The sequence below is a fragment of the Vanessa tameamea genome, chromosome 6 (genome assembly GCF_037043105.1).
Source record: "Vanessa tameamea isolate UH-Manoa-2023 chromosome 6, ilVanTame1 primary haplotype, whole genome shotgun sequence".
Taxonomy (NCBI): Eukaryota; Metazoa; Arthropoda; class Insecta; order Lepidoptera; family Nymphalidae; genus Vanessa; species Vanessa tameamea.
In genome coordinates, this window is record NC_087314.1 from 3,280,351 (window position 1) to 3,299,508 (window position 19,158).

At 30.0% G+C, this 19,158-nt stretch overlaps 2 protein-coding genes across 2 annotated transcripts; both read right to left on the minus strand.

Annotated features, from left to right (window-relative positions):
- Nucleotides 1-521: 521 nt before the first annotated feature.
- LOC113393230 (proton-coupled folate transporter-like) lies at nt 522-9,575 on the minus strand. Its single transcript, XM_026630016.2, has 7 exons — nt 8,644-9,575; nt 8,326-8,482; nt 8,149-8,250; nt 7,293-7,430; nt 2,694-2,777; nt 1,762-1,918; nt 522-786 (listed from the first exon to the last, which is right to left on the minus strand). Exons 1-7 carry the CDS (start codon nt 9,499-9,501, stop codon nt 705-707), a joined length of 1,578 nt encoding a protein of 525 aa, XP_026485801.2. The 5' UTR covers nt 9,502-9,575; the 3' UTR covers nt 522-704.
- Nucleotides 9,576-9,782: 207 nt separating this feature from the next.
- Nucleotides 9,783-18,028, minus strand: LOC113393231 (uncharacterized). Its single transcript, XM_026630017.2, has 7 exons — nt 17,089-18,028; nt 15,450-15,609; nt 14,933-15,034; nt 12,820-12,957; nt 12,433-12,516; nt 10,410-10,566; nt 9,783-10,082 (listed from the first exon to the last, which is right to left on the minus strand). Exons 1-7 carry the CDS (start codon nt 17,914-17,916, stop codon nt 10,001-10,003), a joined length of 1,551 nt encoding a protein of 516 aa, XP_026485802.1. The 5' UTR covers nt 17,917-18,028; the 3' UTR covers nt 9,783-10,000.
- Between the last annotated feature and the right edge of the window lie 1,130 nt (nt 18,029-19,158).

Genomic DNA, 19,158 nt, shown 5'->3' on the forward strand with positions numbered 1-19,158 from the left:
TTTTAATTGTTAAAGCGAGTAACTGTATTAATGGTTAAACAAATATAGACCCTGATGTGTTGTATGTGTATATGTGTGCGAAAATAAAATAATTATTAGTTTCTATATCATAAAATTCTAAATCGTAATCATAATTATTAGTTTCTATTTTACAATTAACTCAATTATGCGGCGCTTATTTATTTAAGGCTTCGTTGCGCAAGATATTTATTTATAAAGATGCTTGCGCAATCAGTAGACGACTAAGCCTTTTATTTATTTAACTATGCTAAGATATAAGTCTACATTGATTAATACGCATGTCGTAATAGTTTATGATGTGCACAAGGGTTTATGATGAATTCTATAATGATGTAACCGATATACGCATCACACAATTTGAGTATTAATTTATATAAAATGCACTTGTTTCCTTTTAATTAATTAAGCGAATCTAATTTTTTCGGTAACTACGTTTTATGGCAAATTATTTAATGTAAATTAAATAATTTAAACAAAATAAAACAATCTTATTATATATGTATATATTTTTTATTTATTCAATACAAAACTGAGATTTCTGTTAAATCTTAATTAGAGAAACACAATGAAACGAATAAAATCTCCACTCATGCCTAAGTAACTTACTTTATAAAAATACATTAATTTATACTAGTCTTTTATAACAGTGATATTTTTCGATTTCTTTTGTAATAAACGCACAGCTAGCATGTTTGGCATTTTTCCTTGTCATTTATTTTGATATCTTCCTGGACTTTATCTTTTTTATGTTCGAAGTAAAGCCACCTACAATGAAACATGTCATTAATTTGTTATTTAAGATATATATTTAATACTTTAATACTTTATTTAAAATTATGCAATTTTTTTTCAGTAGTTTCTTTTGTTTATAATAATAATTTATATTATGTAACATTAAATACAGACGCAACGAAGAAGAATCTGTTATCAATTGGCATCTGTTTTTTATTATATTTTGTATCAATATTAGAAACGTAATAAAGAAACAACGTTAATATTTGTAATTTGTAAATAGAACCTGATAAAACTAAATCGGAATATTCTATAAGAATTGCAGTGGTTGACTTGTAAATGTGGAAAGTTTGAACACAAATACGGAATAAATAAATAGTATAAAATAAATTTAAAATTATCTTCAATTTTATAAAAGCAATTGTGAAATTAACATCACAATATTCTTGTCTATTAAATCTTGCAAAATTGACAACAACTCTGAAATTTTCAATGCCTAATACTATATCTATTTAATAAATTCAAGAATTAGATTCCATTGCACTCATTACGACTCATGATTCCTTATGCTAGACCTAAATAGATGATACTGCAGTCTTATAGGTAGCATTACTGAACGGATCGTATAAAATACTCTCATAAAACAAAACAAAAACTCTTAAAATAACAATTGCGAATCGAAATAATTATATGTTTCAAAATAAACTAAATATAGAACATATTTAATGCATCAAGCAAAACTAATTTTAGAATCTTGAACGTCAAATCCACTATTAAGTACATTACTATAAACGTCATATTTCCAAACGAAACTGCATTTCGTTCTTAGTTAATTTGTTTGGTAAATAGATTTTTTCAAACATAATATGATCTAACAGCATAAAATCCAATCATTATTGTGTTTAAAATCCGTATGGTACTATTGTATTTAAAATTAGGAAAATGAACGCAATCGACTGTAGTACCATGTGGCTTAGAAATAAGATCATAAAAAAATATACATCTCACCCAAATATAATTATAGCCGGAACAGTAAGTAGTGCACCTAAGAGGAATACCGCTCCAGGTAAAATATTCAATGTTTCGATATAAACCCTTGAATACAGAGGGCCGTATACCAAAGGTGTCATTGCTTCTGCAAGACCAAAGAGAGAGTTCACCTTACCTAGAAAATTATAAGAATTGTAAGCAATTTGTATTTATTTTATTATAACTTTACCAATATATGTTTTTAGCTTGAATTATTTTTAAAATGTAACTTTGTTAACTATAAATTGATTAATTTAGTCCTGCGCCTGAAGTCTTTTCGATCACGTCAGAGTAACTTCCTCGTACTTTATTAGTGTCCCCTGAGATTGGACGCCGTGACCAGCAGACATAAGTTCATTTATTTCATTAATATTCAATTTAGTTAATTATTATTGAAATTATACTTAATTTTACATTTGATTATATGAATTATTTTGTTACTTTTTAATATGTGATCTATCTCGGTCACTATCGGTGACATATTATTACTGTAACCGTTACTTGCTATTGTTAGTGGGAAATAATTGGTTAATGGAAGAGATTTTAAACTCAATTATTTGGTAAAATAGTTTAGAATATTTATATACATATTTCAAGACCAGTAGATTATTTCTTTGATGCAGACAAAAAATGTCTGCAAAAAGTTTTCGTTTTAATTCGCGATTCGTTTAAGATATACAATATCTGTTTAATATTATTAATTAATGTTATGTTTTTTTTTAATTTATAAATGACTATAATTATAGATCTCAAATTTTCATTAAATTCAATTTTAAAATCCTTTATCCAATATAGAAGTATTACACTTACTTTCTGGTGAATAATCAGCGGAGTTTTTGATCAGTTTTAGTATATATTAAATATTCAATATAACAAATAAATTTGACTCTAGTTTGGTTAACATTACTTACCAAATTCTTCTCCGCTGACAAGTTTTGATGCTATTGAACGCATCGCAATAAACGATGTGCCGTTGAGTATTTCCAATAGAGGTGCTGAAACATACAAGCGATATTAAAATATAAATATATCAATAATTTAAACAAAAAAAACTTAATACTGATTATGTCAGTATTTTTAAAATTAAGATACATTTTGTACAAGCAAGTATCAAAATGTATCGAATTATGTATACGGTATATGAATAGTGTGGTTTAACAATATCGAAACAGACAAAATGTTATCATCGTCTGTTTATGGTATCTATGTATCTCACTTTATCAAATACGTCCATCTCACTCACACTAAATAAAACCAATGGTTGAAGTTGAAAAAAATAAACAGGTGATAATAAACATTTTTATGAGCCAAGCCAAGCCGTTTTGAAATTTTATCTAATTGAACCAAATTTTGCTCTAATTTTTTTCTCTTAAGTCTAATTGAGGCTTGAAAACTAACTCTTTCCGCGCCTAAATAAGTACTACAAAAACGTTTCCAAAAATTGTGGTAATCGTAATGTGAATTTCTCGAGTAACGAAGTGATCATTGAAAACCTAGACTTGTGTGCCTTCGTTTTACGAATGATTGCGTGTTTATTAAAAACTTAAGTTATACGTATAGAAGCTATTACGTGGGAAAGTAAACGCGAACGCAAAAAGATTTAATGTAACTCGGAATAGTAATTTGGAGCAGCGATTACGGCACGTTTACCGTACGGATTACGGACGCAGTTCGTTTGGTGTTTTTCTTTTGTTATTTCAATTGATTACCAGCCAGTTTGTGTATTGTCCTGTTTAATTGAAAATACATAAATTTATCTTCTTATTAAATATTATTTAATAAAAAAAATTATGAAGGGCAAATGTGCCACGTGGTCAAGCCGATAAACACTTTTTAAGGTGTATTCACCATTCCTTACATAGACAATGCACCAAAAACCTTGAGAGTTAAGTTGTTTGTTATGTTCCATTTGTAGTTATACTGACAAAATCATCCTTTAAGTCGGAACTCAACAATACTAAGTATTTCTGTTAGGCGTTGGAATATTTGATGAGTGGCTACCTATCCAGGCAATGCACGAAGCCCTATCACCAAGTATATAAAGATAACCTATAAATGTTTTATTGTTGGAAAATTCTGACTCTTTTCTCAAAGATCACATATGGCATAGTTTCATCTCATATAAACAGATCCTTCACTCGAGATGAATTAAATAAAAAATCACATGAAAACTCAGCAGCGATTGCTCGAGTTTCATACAGTTTCATAACGATTGATATGTTGTAGCCATCGAGCCATCTCGCTCTTCTATATTTATAAATTTATAGTTTTTTAATAAACTCGAAGCGGGTTAGAACCGCAAATATTCAAAATTAATTCCTCCTCATATCTTTGCGCCGTTTGTAATTGAAACACTTGGACGTTGGAGTAATAGTGCTAAAAAACCGAAAAGATTTAACACCCCGCCTTATTGCCTCCACTGGTGACAGGAGGCTGTGGTTCATTTTTCGCCCAGTGAATCGGAATTTCGGTTCAACGGGGAATTGCTGCCAGCGCTTTTTTAGCTTCATGATTTGTACAGTTATTATTTTTTTATTATGCAGTGCGAATGTTTGTATACTACATGTAACAAGTTAACCAATCCGTCTGAAACGAAAAACTGATTATGTTCGATACTCGTTTTTCAATGATAAAATGTAAACGAAAGATGTAAAACTTTATCAAAGCAACACATTGCGCCAATTTCTTATAAAAACCTATTTATAATAAATAGTGTTCGTGGATCTCAATAGAAAATAGCGAGTTTAATTCCGTTCTGGACAACTGAGTTTCCGTATGGTTTACTAGAGTATATAAAAAATTTCGTCTTATGTTCATATTGAAAAAACACAACCCGACGATGAGACAAATGAAATTATGCCATCAACCCGAAGTACAGCGTGGAAGAATGAATTCCAAGCTGTTTGTTTAAAAGCCGCAGTAGAAGTATCTTCACGTTTAGTTTTCATGCTGTAAAGTTAATCTCGTGTTTTTCACGAGTGTTCATTAATTGCTGTTTTTGTCGTTAGCCGATAGCTTATCTAATCAAACATTTATTTAATAGCAACCGACCTAGTTGAGTCGTTTTTTGTTATCTGAAAATAATATCGTATTTATTTTCGGACGTATTACGCAAAATATGAAGCGCGGAATAATTATGAATTTAAGATTAATTTATACAGTTCGAAATTTAAAGTTGACATTTCAGACGTTTAAAAAAACAAAAAAAGGCTAAATGAGAAATACAAGATCGAATATATTATTCGTATATATGTTAACACAGAGGTCTGACAATAATACACGAAAAACGTGTTATGTTATTTTTTGCATATATATAATATTTTTCATTATTTGAACTTATATGCCATACACTGCAAATGAATCGCATTGCAATATCTTATTAGATAAAAACATACATTCTCTTGTTTTTACAATATACAGTTTATATAATACAGAGATTACAAGAGATCTTAGTGTACGTGAGACGATTGAGCAAAAATGTACGAATTACATTATATTTGTTATTATAAAGAAAATTCAAATATGTGTTTACCAGACCAGACAGACCATATACATTTAAGAACTCATAGTTAATTATATACAATTTATGAATTATGTTAATGAGACACTAAGATACGTGACGATAAGATTTAGACCCAAATAATAGTAAGTATGTATATTTACATATTGGCCAGTCAATAAAGCCTGTGAAGGTCAAGTAATTAGTATCATTATGATTGTTAATATGATGTTGTTTGGGACATTAAAATAACAAGAAATTAAAATTTTCAACCCTCTGGGGTGAACGCTGGGTGGTTGAGAGGGTGAAAAGCGTTTTTGCTTATAACTTTGTGAAAAAATTGTTATATGGTTGAAAATTGGACAGAAGGTGTAAATAATTATAACTTACCTTGTATTAAAATTTCAACCTTTTTTGTTTAGTGCAAAAAAAGTTATTAACAAAAAAGAATGATTTTGAACAGTGGTAAAAATTTATTTAAACGGGTTGAAATGTTTATAGAAAGTTGTTAATTAGTAATTAATTGAAGAGTCACCCTAAATGTTACTTGTTTTATTGTTTTTTTCATAAACAAATTCAAATTTAACAATAATAAATGTGAAAAAAAAGGGGAAAATAGGGCATATTGATAGATAACTTAGAAAATTGTCTTAACATTCGTATTACAGGTACGATTCATAAACACACATTCTCATTTCACACATTCTAACAACGCTAAGGTAATTTTACAAGTAGAAATGTTCAAATAAATAAGGTACAAAAGACATTCTTTTTTGTTAATAACTAATTTTGCACTGGAGTTCACTATAAACAGATACAGTATATCCGTGGATGATTTAACAATACCGTTCATAAGGTAAGGTAACACTAAACTAACAAATTACTGCTATCAAGGCAAAACGATTTGTTCAAATTTTAGTCAATATTAAATAATATTATATAAACACATTTTTATTAATTAAACAGTGGACAGTAATATTTACTTGCGAGTTAGCTAAAATTTAACTTAACTCCATAACATCCTGCACAGTTACGAACTAAAGTTAATGCGCTAAGTTTTGTTCTATTACTTGAGTTGACTAAGTTGAACTTACATTTCAATTGGAGTTATAAAATCATCTATAATGCTTTCTAAGATTTCAACGAACTATAACTTAATTAGTGGGGTCAATAATACTTCATTAACTGACTTTGTTCATCATGATCAATAATATTTCAGGTATGCTTTTACAATGTACGATATATTTCTTCGATATCATGAAAGAAATAAAATCTTAATTGATGCTATAGTTTATCATCCATTTTTTTTTGGCTGGAAAAACGCGTTACCCGTTTCCCTTGCGTGGAAGTTGGGGGTATGTGAGACTCGCCGGTGCCCAAGATGTTGGCGGTACACCGGAATAGCCACTAAAAAACCAGCGGTACTCTCTCCGTCATAGTTTATCGTCCTACTCAACGTTCCCAGTTGATTCAAGTTGTGAATCAACATTCGTTTTAATTAAATGCATTAAATTATTTTGCCAGGACTATATTGATGTTTTATAAAAATGAAAGTTATATAATTATGGAAATTTATTTTGTACTCTACATTTTGAGACTTTTTTAGATTTACACAAACAAAAAACGAATAGGCAAACTTAGCATTTAATTTCATTAACTGAGTGTAGTCTTTATAATAACACTAGCTGTTCCCGCAATTTCGTGCGCGTTGGAACTTAACAAAAAAGTTATTGTTGTAGATTAAGTTACTCCTTATTACATCCGCTATCTGCCAGTGAAAGTCCAGTCAAAATCGGTCCAGCCGTTCCAGAGATTAATCGGAACAAACAAAGAGACAGATAGATAGACAAAAATTGAAAAAAAAAATATCTTGGTATATGTACCGAGTATACATATGTATGTATGCATATGTATGCATTTAGGAGAAAGCGGTTAATATTACAAACAGACACTCCAACTTTTTATTATTTGTATGTATAGATTAAATATAAACAAATATTATTAAACTTACCTAAATATATTTCCAAATCATTTCTTGCGAAGGCATAAGCAAATGATGCAACAATTTTGCTCGTACACGATATTATTCCAAGTAATGTATCGTCTAATTTGAGATAATTGCTGAAGAGGCTAATTGAAAAAGCTGTACCTGTATATGAAACAGAAAACATAAATGAATAATTTAACAAATTATTCAGACAATGTGATATTTAAAATTTTCTGGGATGTAAATGTCCATAGAGGTCATAACGATTACATAGTTATTGAGGCCAGTATACTAACCCTGAAAATGTCAATTGATAAAGCAAGTTCCACTGAACTTTTCTCGGCTTAATTTGTGCTAATACGTTCTAGTTATTGAGAATTTTTCTAACATATATAAAAACACAAAAACAGGTGGCAGGGCTTTGTGCAAGCCCATTAAGTTAGGCACCACCCAGTCATAAGATATTCTTCTGCCAAACATCAATTTTATCGTTCAGGCTTAGTATTGTTATGGTCCGGGTTAAAGGGTAAGCCAATGTAACTAGAGGCTCAAGGGTCATCTTGATTCCCAGGATTGGTGGCGCGTTGATGATGTAAGGAATGGTTATCATTTCATTACATCGCAATGTCTATAGGCAGTAATGATAATTTAACAGCAGGTGGCCTATTTCCTCAACCGCGTACTATATTAGCCGCTATTATTTTAAAAAAAAAAAGGTTAAACTAAGTCACGATGGAGTAACGTGGTTAAATGACTTCTAAATTATTTCTTTTAACTGATTAAGAGGAGACTTTTGCAAACCTGTCGTAAATTAAAGCAGTATTGTACCTTTTTTAAATTGATCAAAGTATTCAATAAGTAAAAATTGTGAATAACTTACCAAGTAAGTTAGTGATTATACTGTACGTGGACCAGATACTAAATTTTACTTCATCCCAATTAAATCTAAATCTCGTAAACAGATACAATACAGTAAACTCTCCTGAAATAAGAAAAATATTAATACGACACGAGGAACCAAGTAACATATTACAAATATCTATTATTTGCAAATTACCTTGCATCGGTCCAAATACAACACATACTACTATTAGCAGAAGACACACTCGAACTCGCCTGTTACTATTATCTCTCTTGAAGGCTACTTTAAATGTTTCTTTCACCAGAGACACATCGAAAAATTCTCGTAAAAAGCCAACACGGCCATGGTTTTTCTGCAAATTTAAAAGAAAAACGTAACTCACGATAAAATCTAAAGTATGTCAGTGGTGTTATATTTGGGTTAAAATTTATTTCACTTAAAAAGAAAGATCTCAAAGGACAAGAAAACCATTCTAAAAATTACAAACTAAAAAATGTTTAAAAATGCGCTTACGTTTTTGACTTGCTTCTTTTTAGGATCTTCTAAGCAAAAGTATCCATATAGAAGACTACACAAATATAGACTAGCTGATAGAGAAAATATTCCATAGTAACCTATCCACGTGAGTAATACTCCACTCAGTGCACTACCTATTGGGTAGCCAAGAGACATGCATAAATTTACAATGCCCACTCTGTATGTTCTATCTTCAGTAGTAGTAATATCACCTATGTAACTAAATACACCGATAAAGTTCGTAAACCAACCACCAGTGATTGCAGGAAATATACTCTCTGTTAAAGCAGTTACTTCGGCTGGAAGTTCGTAGAAGTAATAGGTATTAATAATAAAACCGATACATGTAATGAATTCTCCTACGATCGGCATAAGGATACACGCCTTCCTTCTACCAGTTTTATCACTCCAAGCTCCAACGAATAAAATAATGAGAACTGGAATTGCTGTTTGGACTATATTCTTCCAAGCCTGGATCCCAGCAGTGTATGTTTGAACATTTTCCTCATATTCAGTAAAATTTTCCGTTTGTCTAGATTTTAAGGCATCGCAAATTTCAATACTATAATTAAGATTCACACGACAGACCTTTTCTAGGTTTAAATTTTGAGTAGCTAATGACGCCAAAACGCTTGGCATTATATAACAAGCCATAATAGGTTCCACTGTGATGTTATCTTTTATTAATTTTAATTTTTCTCTGAAGGTTATTTTCTTAGTTACATTTTCCTTATTATTATCATTACCATGTTCCAATTTTAAAGGAGATTCTTCGTTTGTTTCCTCTATACTCGTATTTTCTTCAACTTCTTTATCAGCTTTAGCTACTGATTTTTGTTTTTCCGTTTCAGCCATTTTGCAGTAAAATTTAAAAGTAGTTATAAAATATCAAAAACTTTATAAAACATCTGGTGTTGTGAGTCTTCACATCGCGAAATTAGACTTTCCTTTATATTCCAACAAAAGAATGAATACCAAACTAAATAATATAATTAACTGAGTTACGTTTATTTGTATAACGATTATTTATACTATAATTACATTAAATATTTGCAATGCCATCCGACAGTATTGATAAGAATATTCTTAGCCACTATCTAGTCTATTTATTTAAAAATAATTTGTATTTGTTTTCAAAATAAAAGTTTATATTTGTTCAAAATATTTAATAAAGATTTACAAAGTTTCTTAATGATCTAAACTATTTAATAAATTTGTTATTCGGGATGAAGAAAGACGTGGAATTTACTTGCAGTTAACTGTCTACTCAAACTAGATTCTCTTGGTGTAACTAGTTCCAATCTTACGATTGCTATAATCCTTTGGCTTTGTGAATTCTTTCTATAATATCAAACTACAGTTCTTTTGCTGCCAATTCAACGCAATTTTCTTTCATTTGTTTTCTTTGAATCGTGATGTGTTCCCAAAAAAGCCAACTGAAATTTTTTTTCGTGTAATAATAAATCAACAATACAAAATGTAAAATTAAACACACTCAACAATGAAAATCGAAGACAATATTTTGGGTAAAGGCATTATAGTCTTGTGAATAGAATATTAAATTCTATGAATTTAATTTTTGCAGAGTATGAAAGATCAGTCAAAAATAACATCGTGAAGAAAACTGCTGACGTCAGAAGAACTATTAAACCACATCATCGTCTTCCATCTTCATCAGCAACAATAAAGTGGAAGTTTGGGTTCAATACACTTTTTCCTAAAAGTAGTTGTGATTTTGTATGTATATAAATAATTTTACTTACATAAAAACTGCCACAGCTGGTAGCGTCATAGCGGATCCCAGAAGAAATACTGCACCTGGTAAGATTTCCATTGTAGCTACATATACCCTTGTATATAATGGTACATACACTAGCGGCATAAGGTTTTCGACCAGGGCAAAAATCGAATTTACTTTTCCTAAAATTCATAAAAATGATTATTGAAATATTGTTCAGTGTACTTCCATTTACAAAATTTAAATAAAAAATTTTGAAGCGTCAATAGCGCAATGGTTTACGGGCCACCTAGCGATGTAAAAAGTCGCAGGATCGATCCTGACCCCTTGGGCTATTGTCGTCCACACTCCTAACACAAGTCATAAGCTTAAAAGGTGGGGTAAATAGGAATATTAGTAATTCCTTAATTCATTTGGGGCATTGCTAGTATTCTTTAAAAAAAAATTAAAAAAAAAAAATTTAATAATTATAAGTCACAGGTTATTCGTCATTTTATCAGATATCTGAAAATATATACAAAAAATCCCGTTGTATTTTATAAATTAATTATTTTGAATAATTATAACAAGGACAACAATATGGACTATTGTTTCAGTGTTTGAATTTATGAATTAAATTATGTGTGTATGATCTTGAATATCGAGCATCGATCGACATCCAGCATTTATCACGTAATAGCGTTGTGAACACAACATTTTATTTTCTGTAATATTAATAAAAATTCTATATCTGTAGATATATAAATAATGTGGTGTTCGAAGATTTTTGTCTCCCATATAATATGACGTGCTCGTGACAGTAAGATAAGTAAACTTCAAAGACATATTTATGTTGCTTCATAGAATTCCAAATGTTCGGTGACGTTTAATAACATTCATGAGGGGACGTGCCCAGATAACTTATGTTCGCTGTCCTAATATCGTATTCTATATAAATACATACATTGGACCAAAATGGTTCAAATCCGGGCCACAACCGCTGAATTTTGCCGCGCTTAATACATTTCGTCCTCAGAGATGAAGGAACACATCGTGTGCAAACCTGTATGGGTCGGATTAAAATATTCCGCATTGGATCGGTGTGGTGGATTTAACTCCAAGCCTCTTGCTCAAAGAGGATAGGAGGCCTTAGCCTAGCAGTCGGATTTCAATAGTTTATTTTTAATATATATTTACATATTACATTTAAAATAAATTAAACACCAAAATGTGATTAATTATCGTGAATAACTCGAGAATACTCGAATATTGCAAAGCCTAAACTAATTCCTTCATAGACAGACAGTTCATTACAAGAGTAAAAAATAAGTATTATTTATTAAATGTTTCGTTTTGTCTGAAATAAAGAAACATGTTTTAATTACGTATAATTCAGAAAACAGCATGATAACGGTTTAATTATTTTAATGCTGTACGAATTTTGGCTTTTTTTTGGCAAATGGGCCACCTGATTGGCAGTGGTCACCACTGCTTATAGACTTTGGTACCGTAACAAATATTAATCATTCCATGGACTATCAATTACTTCACAATCAATGTAATGGTAAATCCACATTTTTACAAGTATTTATCGAAATATTTTGGTCGCTTACCAAAAAAATGTTAATTTAATTAATATCGAGAAAGAATTTATGTCTGTGCGTCATTCATGTGAACTTTTGCATTTTGACTACCTCCGTGGTCGAGTATTGTGTACACCGGTTTTCATGGGTACGCCACTCCGAGGTCCCGGGTTCGATGTAGAAAAAGTTCATTAGTTTTCTATGTTGTCTTGGGTCTGGGTGTATGTGGTAACGTCGTTACTTCTGATTTTCCATAACACAAGTGCTTTAGCTACTTATATTGGGATCAGAGTAGTGTATGTGATGTTGTCCATTATTTATTTATATAATATCTTTATCTGTACATAACATCTTCTACAAATATTCATATTATAGTATTACTGTAAACATATTTTGTCTTCCAGTTATGATCAAGATTACGTTGCCTTGAAAAATTATTATTATAAGCGAAAAAGCTAATATTTCATCATAAAACATTTCACTTACCAAATTCATCCTGTGACACCAATTTAGAGGCAGTCGATCTCAGAGCCAGAAGTGATGTTCCATTTAATATATCAACTAAGGGAGCTAAAAATCAGATAAAAATGAAAGATTTTTTTGTTTTAAAATCATAAAAGTTCAAGATCGTGGAATCTGACTATATTTGGTATAAATTTTAGTTGTATTGTTTATGTTTATTAGCTACACATATTTAAAAATTCTATCAATAAAATCTTGAATTAACAATGATGTTGTGGTCATCAGATGTTATCAGGATTAAAATTAGCTTTAAGCCAAATTAACGTAAGTGAATAACAAAAAGTACTCGTATGATTTATAAGACGCAGCAACAAAGGCCCTTTTGCTTATTAACAAACTTTTAATACGAACCAATAAAGAAAATTCTTTCATTCGGCGCGAAACAATACACGAAAGAGGCTGCTATTTTGCTAATAGTTGATATAATTCCCAAAACAGAATCATGCCATTGCAAATATTTGCTAAACACTAAGATGGAAAAGATCGTTCCTGAAAAGATAACATTTCAATTAATTTCATAATAATGTATATAAGTTATAATGTATATATATATATATATGTCAAAGATGTATGTTTGTTCACCATTCCGTTGAAAATTGTCATATAGATATTTTATTGATTGCGTATTCCGCAATTCTACTCGCGTTCAATTTTGAAGAAATTTTTCCTTCAGCATCGAGCGCGAGGTAAGAAAACATGCAAGTGGTGCATATTCTGCACGTCGTGTGTACTCACGAACTCACATTGAAACATTAGTTTTCCAATAATGTTCTTTTTACTTTATCATTTTAATAGAATGACCAATTTCAATTTCAAGTCAACAATTTTTGACAAATGATTTTAGATAAGCGAATTCGCAATTCGGCTGCCTATTCTTAAGTTACCAGCTCATAAGAATCGACACCGTAAGAAATATAGTATACTCATTATCTTGCGTAAAGTTTGTTTCACGTGTCTGTTAGATCACGCAATCACCAACTAGAATACAGTACACTAGTGGTAGAATTAAAGCATCGATAATACATGTATGACTGTGAACGTTTATTTAGAACGTGCAAGAATATGAACTTCACGCGAAATTGATAATGTTAAGGAAATTACGTAGCGTAGATACTTACATAAAAAAAATATATCTTCTATTATAAGTTTTATGTCTCTTGGTTTAGTACTTTTCGCGGTTACATTAGAAATAAAATCTCAAATTTATTAGTACAGCATAATTTCTTTAGTAAAAATTATAGTATTCTAAAGTTATTTCGTAAAACTTAACAGGATTATTTTCGAAAATATTTTCTTTTTTTGATTTTATTCCAAAACTTAAGGGTAAACTTTATCTACAATTTGTTTAATTTAATAAGGCATAATAATTACAGACTACATTAGTAATTGTTAGCTACATCTGATACTCTAAGCCCGGCTTTGCATTGGTGAAATTTATTAATAACCAAAATTATATGATATAAATATATTTTATAGCCTTCTCGGCAATAGTTTATCTATCTAGCAGTGGAAATTCTTTTAGAGTTGGATCATAAGTCCGGAGATTATCCCCTTAATAACAAACAAACAAACAAACAAACAAATTTTAACGCTTTATTTTATTAATATAGATATAGATGAATCTTTACAATATTGATACACCAATAATTTATATAGTTATCGACATCGTTACTTAAAAAAATTAGTCAACTAAATAGTTTATGAGTTATATGTGATAAATCAGATAGATTACTTGAAAATTTGACTGCAAAACATCAATTTTCAATGAATATAGGTATGAAATGACTTAAATTCAATATAATAGTCATTAAAATCATGACATCATTTGTAATAGTTATAAAACGTGCGATTGTGTTATAGGTAACCTTAGCAATCATTATTTTTATCTGCAATAATGACCGTAAATGAAAGATCCCACAAATAACATTCTGTATTTGTCTCCAACAGTGGCATGATAGTGGATGTTCACCGAAAGAATCGGCATTTTACATTCAGTAAATCGTTTTTGTCCCAGATAGGTTATATATTCTATTTAAAATAAAATTATTTATATTAAATTATTTATCCATTTTAAGTTCGTACAAACAATGTTTACGTGGTGGCAATTTTTTTTAATTGAAAAAAAAGAGATATTACTATATCAATTGGACTTTTTTATTAACAGTTTAGGGCCTTAAGTTCAGTAATACATACATTGTTGAGTCTCTTCTAGTTTAACCAGAATGATATAAAACATAAAATTTCACTTCCAGTATCAGAATAAATTTACCGGGTAAATTAATGAAATAGAATCGTATTAAAATCCATCGTGTAGAATTTATTGGACAAACGGACATAATTCTCCGGGCTGGTAAAAAAGGTCCCAAAATGTTCAGATTAACTGTACATTGGGTTAATATCAGCTTATTTCATCTTACATCGTTTGAAAATTAATTTGGTATAAAATTTTAATACAAGTACTTACCAAACGTATGTGTTACACAATTATAAGCTTGAAAAATACTAAATTTGACTTCGTCCCAATTAAATCTGTATCTTGTAGATATGTATAATATAGAAATTTCACCTGTGAATAAAATTAAAAATTAATTAATCGCTCGGAAACTATATTACGTTGGAATCTTTTGATAAATCAGGCGTTACATAAACTTCTCTTTGACTGATTTTAAAATCAGTTGAGGCCGGCTGAAACATTTTTACCTCAACAATATTAAAAAACAGTTATATTTTCTCGTTCTTGGTTCATTTTGCGAGGCATAGATCTTTATCTTTATCGTGTTTTCCCATAGAAAATAACCCCCGTTCACCCATTGGTTAATACGCGTGACCTTCGCCACATAAATTCTGAAGATTGTCTTACATATCGGATTAACCAATCAAATGCGAGTATTTTGTTCCGCAGGAATTCAACTCGTGGAAAGTTTACGTTAATTCAAAATATAGAAAACTCTTAATTAAATATTGATCAAACGTTTTCTTACCATGCATAGGTCCGAACAAAATACTAACGACTATCAGTAATACACAAATCCTTAACCTTCTGTTGTTTGTGCCTTTCTTCCATATAACTTTTAAGGTATCTTTTATGTTTGTCAAATCAAAAAATAATCGAAAGAAGTGCCCTATTCCTTTTCTGTCGTGCTGAAAGAGTAATATTAAATTATTATTAATTTTTAAAACTACACAACAAAATAGACGACATATGTTATCATGCCAGGTCAAAATATTTATGTGAAGTCGATACATGTTTCGGGGAGAGATCTCTGATAGAGGTCTCGGCTTTAATCTTAATCAAAAGGTTTCGTGAGGTCTTTATAAATACGAAGACTGTATCGCATAGCTGTTGCACATTTAAATTATTTGGTAGATATTCGTATGCATTAGGATCTTAACAATTCTAATAATTCACTTTGCTGGCAACATGGAACATAAGCTTTACGAGAATAATGTGTTTGTAAAAAAATGAATTGATGAGTACATTACGCTGTCATTAAAATAAATAGGTATATTTTGTCTTGAGGAGTTCACAGGTAAAAGAAAGAGGACCGGTAAAACCGCTCGTTTTCTAGTCTTTATTGTTAGTACAGCTTTATTAAAATAGTTCTGTGAAGTTTACTGAACATTCTGTCACCAAACATTATTTTATATTGTTGTGTTTTGGTTTGCAGGATCAATAAAAATAGCGTAATAGATCGTATGGATTGAGAATTGTCTGTATTGGTCATAGTGTCCAATATCTATGGTCAGCATTTTGATTGCCATTATTTGGAAAAAGAATAATATTTTATATTCCTCATGGAATACATTTTTTTTTTTTTATTTGACTTTGTTAATCGCACGATATGCTTATTGGATATCTACAAAATTCCAATGGAAGCTAAAAAACTATACCAGTTTTTTTTTTTTTTTTTTAGCTTAGATTTAGCCTCCTAATATAGAGACTGTTTTGTAAATTCGTGTAACTTTTAAAGTTGAGCTGATTATTTAGACGTTTATTGTAGGAATTAAAAAATAACAGGACTATGACTATGTGACACATATATCGTTTTGAGAATAATAAAATCGAATTCAGGGAAATACAAAACTGTAAGATTTTGTAAATTTTGGTTTTGAAAACATGTCAATAGCAACAATTTTTTTAAGGCTAGATAAAATGACTGTTTATTGTATGGCACGAGTAGCCGAATAAATCAGATAAATATTTATTTTTACTGTTATTGTGAGTGATTGTGTCAGAGGTGTTCCCATACAAGGTAAATCAATTTTATTTTCAAGTACATCTAGTCGTATCTGCTTGCTCAAATTAAACATTTTCATTACAATTGCTATTTTTTAATAATAGAACAATTGGGTTAGTAAATTATAATCACTTTGATAGTTAGAAGGGATTATGCAGTTTGTATATTTTATCATTGCGTTCGAAGGTGAAACCATGATAAAACTTTGATGACTATAGTTTACTATTTTACTACACTGATATATGTTGTAAGAATTTGGTAGTTTAAAAGAGCAGTTCCTATCACAAGACCACATTATTAACGTAGTATAAAATATAATTGCATACCAATAATTACAGTTTTAATTAATTAATTCATAAAGAAGTTCATAAGATAGACTTACCATTTTTTGTTCAGGTGTGCGTTTTGGATCTTTTAGAACGAAGATATTATACATGAGATTAATAAAATGTATGCTACCAACAACTCCATAGCAGCCATAGTAACCGATTGTTTTCAATAGTATTCCACTAATTCCCATTCCAATAGGGAACCCTACAGTTAAACTAAAATTGATAAGTCCCATTCTAAATGTTCTGTTTTTATCATTGGTGATTGCACTTATATAGGAGAACATAGTTAAGAAACAAACACACCATGATCCAGTAAGACCGTCAATAATAGCTTCACTGAACACAATGACTTCCAATCTAAATTCATAAAAGAAATATGTATTAATAATACCATTTATACTTATTAGAATTTGACCTATAATTGAATAGATTATAAAAATCTTTCGATGACCTGTTCTGTCCGCCCATGATCCGATAAAAAGAGCTAAAATGCAAGGTATAGTAGCTGTAATGTAAGTTCTCCAAGACATAGCTTGAGCGACCAGATGCTGTACGTCCCTTTCGTAAATATTCTGTTCCTCCAAAGTTTGCATTTTAAGAGCATCGCAGATCTCACTTGTAAAGTTTAAATTTACCCGACATGCCTTCTCCAAGTTTAAATTTTGAGACGTTAATATTCCAAGAATTATCGGTAATATGAAGAGAAACATCGTTGGTTCCACAGTTGTATTCTTAAGGACGTAATAACATGTCTCTTTGAAACTCCTCTTTTTGTCTTCATTTTTTTCTTCGGTGTCTTCCCTTAACGGATCGGTTTCCCTGAATTCTTCACTTTCAGTGCCGTTTTCCGGATACCCGTTTTGCCTTTCCGTAGTCATGACGTCTAATTTGATCTCACTTTCACAATTATTTTTTTTTCAATTTATTTGTAACATTATATAGAGTTCATGAAATTGTAAAGTACTGGTGTCGCTAACAGTCTCACGTATTGTTATAGTAAGATTAGTGAGATATTGTAATTGATATTTTATATCTGATAATGTTCATAATTCTCGTATCTATAATTTTATTATTATGTTTTTATTCTAGACGGAGTTAGTTACCCAATCCATACATGTGTATTGATAATCTTGTCGTTATATTACATAAGACATACTGATAGCTCTCATTCGTAGTGTAAATTATTTGCGATTAATCTTACTGTTCTTGACGCTAACTGACATTTGATTCGCTATTAGACAATTCGACGAATAAATTCTTTTTTTAATCGTATAATTGAATGACTGAGAAAAAGTGCGCTCAAAATTTTGATCCCTTATAACCAATAGAATTCGGAAGGTTAGTATTTAATAAGTAATGATTATATTGTTTTAATTTTGAAATAATTGACATTCAGCGTATATTAATCGTGCATCTTTGTTCCCCATGGTCTGTTAAATTGCCGTACGAAAGAATAAGACTTTGATTTCATAAACTTTGAATAGATTAAAAAATGTAGCCAATATTACTTACTACAATATATAATACATACAAATTTAATTATCAATGTTAAATATATATAAAAATATTAATTTCCACCATCTTGCAAGTAACCAATGACAAATGATTATGTTTTTTGTATGTGGTTTTTTGACACTTTATAAGAGACAATTATATATTAATGTTATTAAACATGTGTCTATGTGTTGTTTACATATGTATATTAAGTAAATATGCTGAAAACGTTTATTCTTAAAATTATTCGAACTGTACACCTCCTTACCGCTTTATTAACCTCATGTCCTTTATTCAAAGGTTGTCTGGAAGGGATCGCTCTCTTAGTGATAAGACATTTATACATAACTTGCTATGTACAATAAAGCATATTCTTTTCTATATATTTTTTTATTTATATTATAATTTCTCATTATTTTCGCATCACTGATTATATAGACTAGGACATTGTAGTACATCTGCTCTCTGATTTACTAAAATATTTCTGCTTGGCTGTAGATTATCTGATCATGATGAGTAGCTAGATTATCTTTTGATATTTACTCAGGCGAACTTGCACAAGATCTGAATTTAATTTAATGTTATTCACTGTTTTTCCGTGATTAGCTATTAAATAATAATATTTT

Excerpts from the sequence above, each read along its gene's own strand:
- LOC113393231 (XM_026630017.2), bottom strand. The coding sequence starts at position 17,916 with ATGACTACGGAAAGGCAAAACGGGTATCCGGAAAACGGCACTGAAAGT. Across the intron at positions 15,610-17,088 it reads GCACACCTGAACAAAAAATG|CACGACAGAAAAGGAATAGG; the intron begins GTAAGTCTATCT and ends TTACTCTTTCAG. Across the intron at positions 15,035-15,449 it reads TTTGTTCGGACCTATGCATG|GTGAAATTTCTATATTATAC; the intron begins GTAAGAAAACGT and ends TTTTATTCACAG.
- LOC113393230 (XM_026630016.2), bottom strand. The coding sequence starts at position 9,501 with ATGGCTGAAACGGAAAAACAAAAATCAGTAGCTAAAGCTGATAAAGAA. Across the intron at positions 2,778-7,292 it reads TGATTTGGAAATATATTTAG|CACCTCTATTGGAAATACTC; the intron begins GTAAGTTTAATA and ends TGTATGTTTCAG. Across the intron at positions 1,919-2,693 it reads TGTCAGCGGAGAAGAATTTG|GTAAGGTGAACTCTCTCTTT; the intron begins GTAAGTAATGTT and ends ATAATTTTCTAG.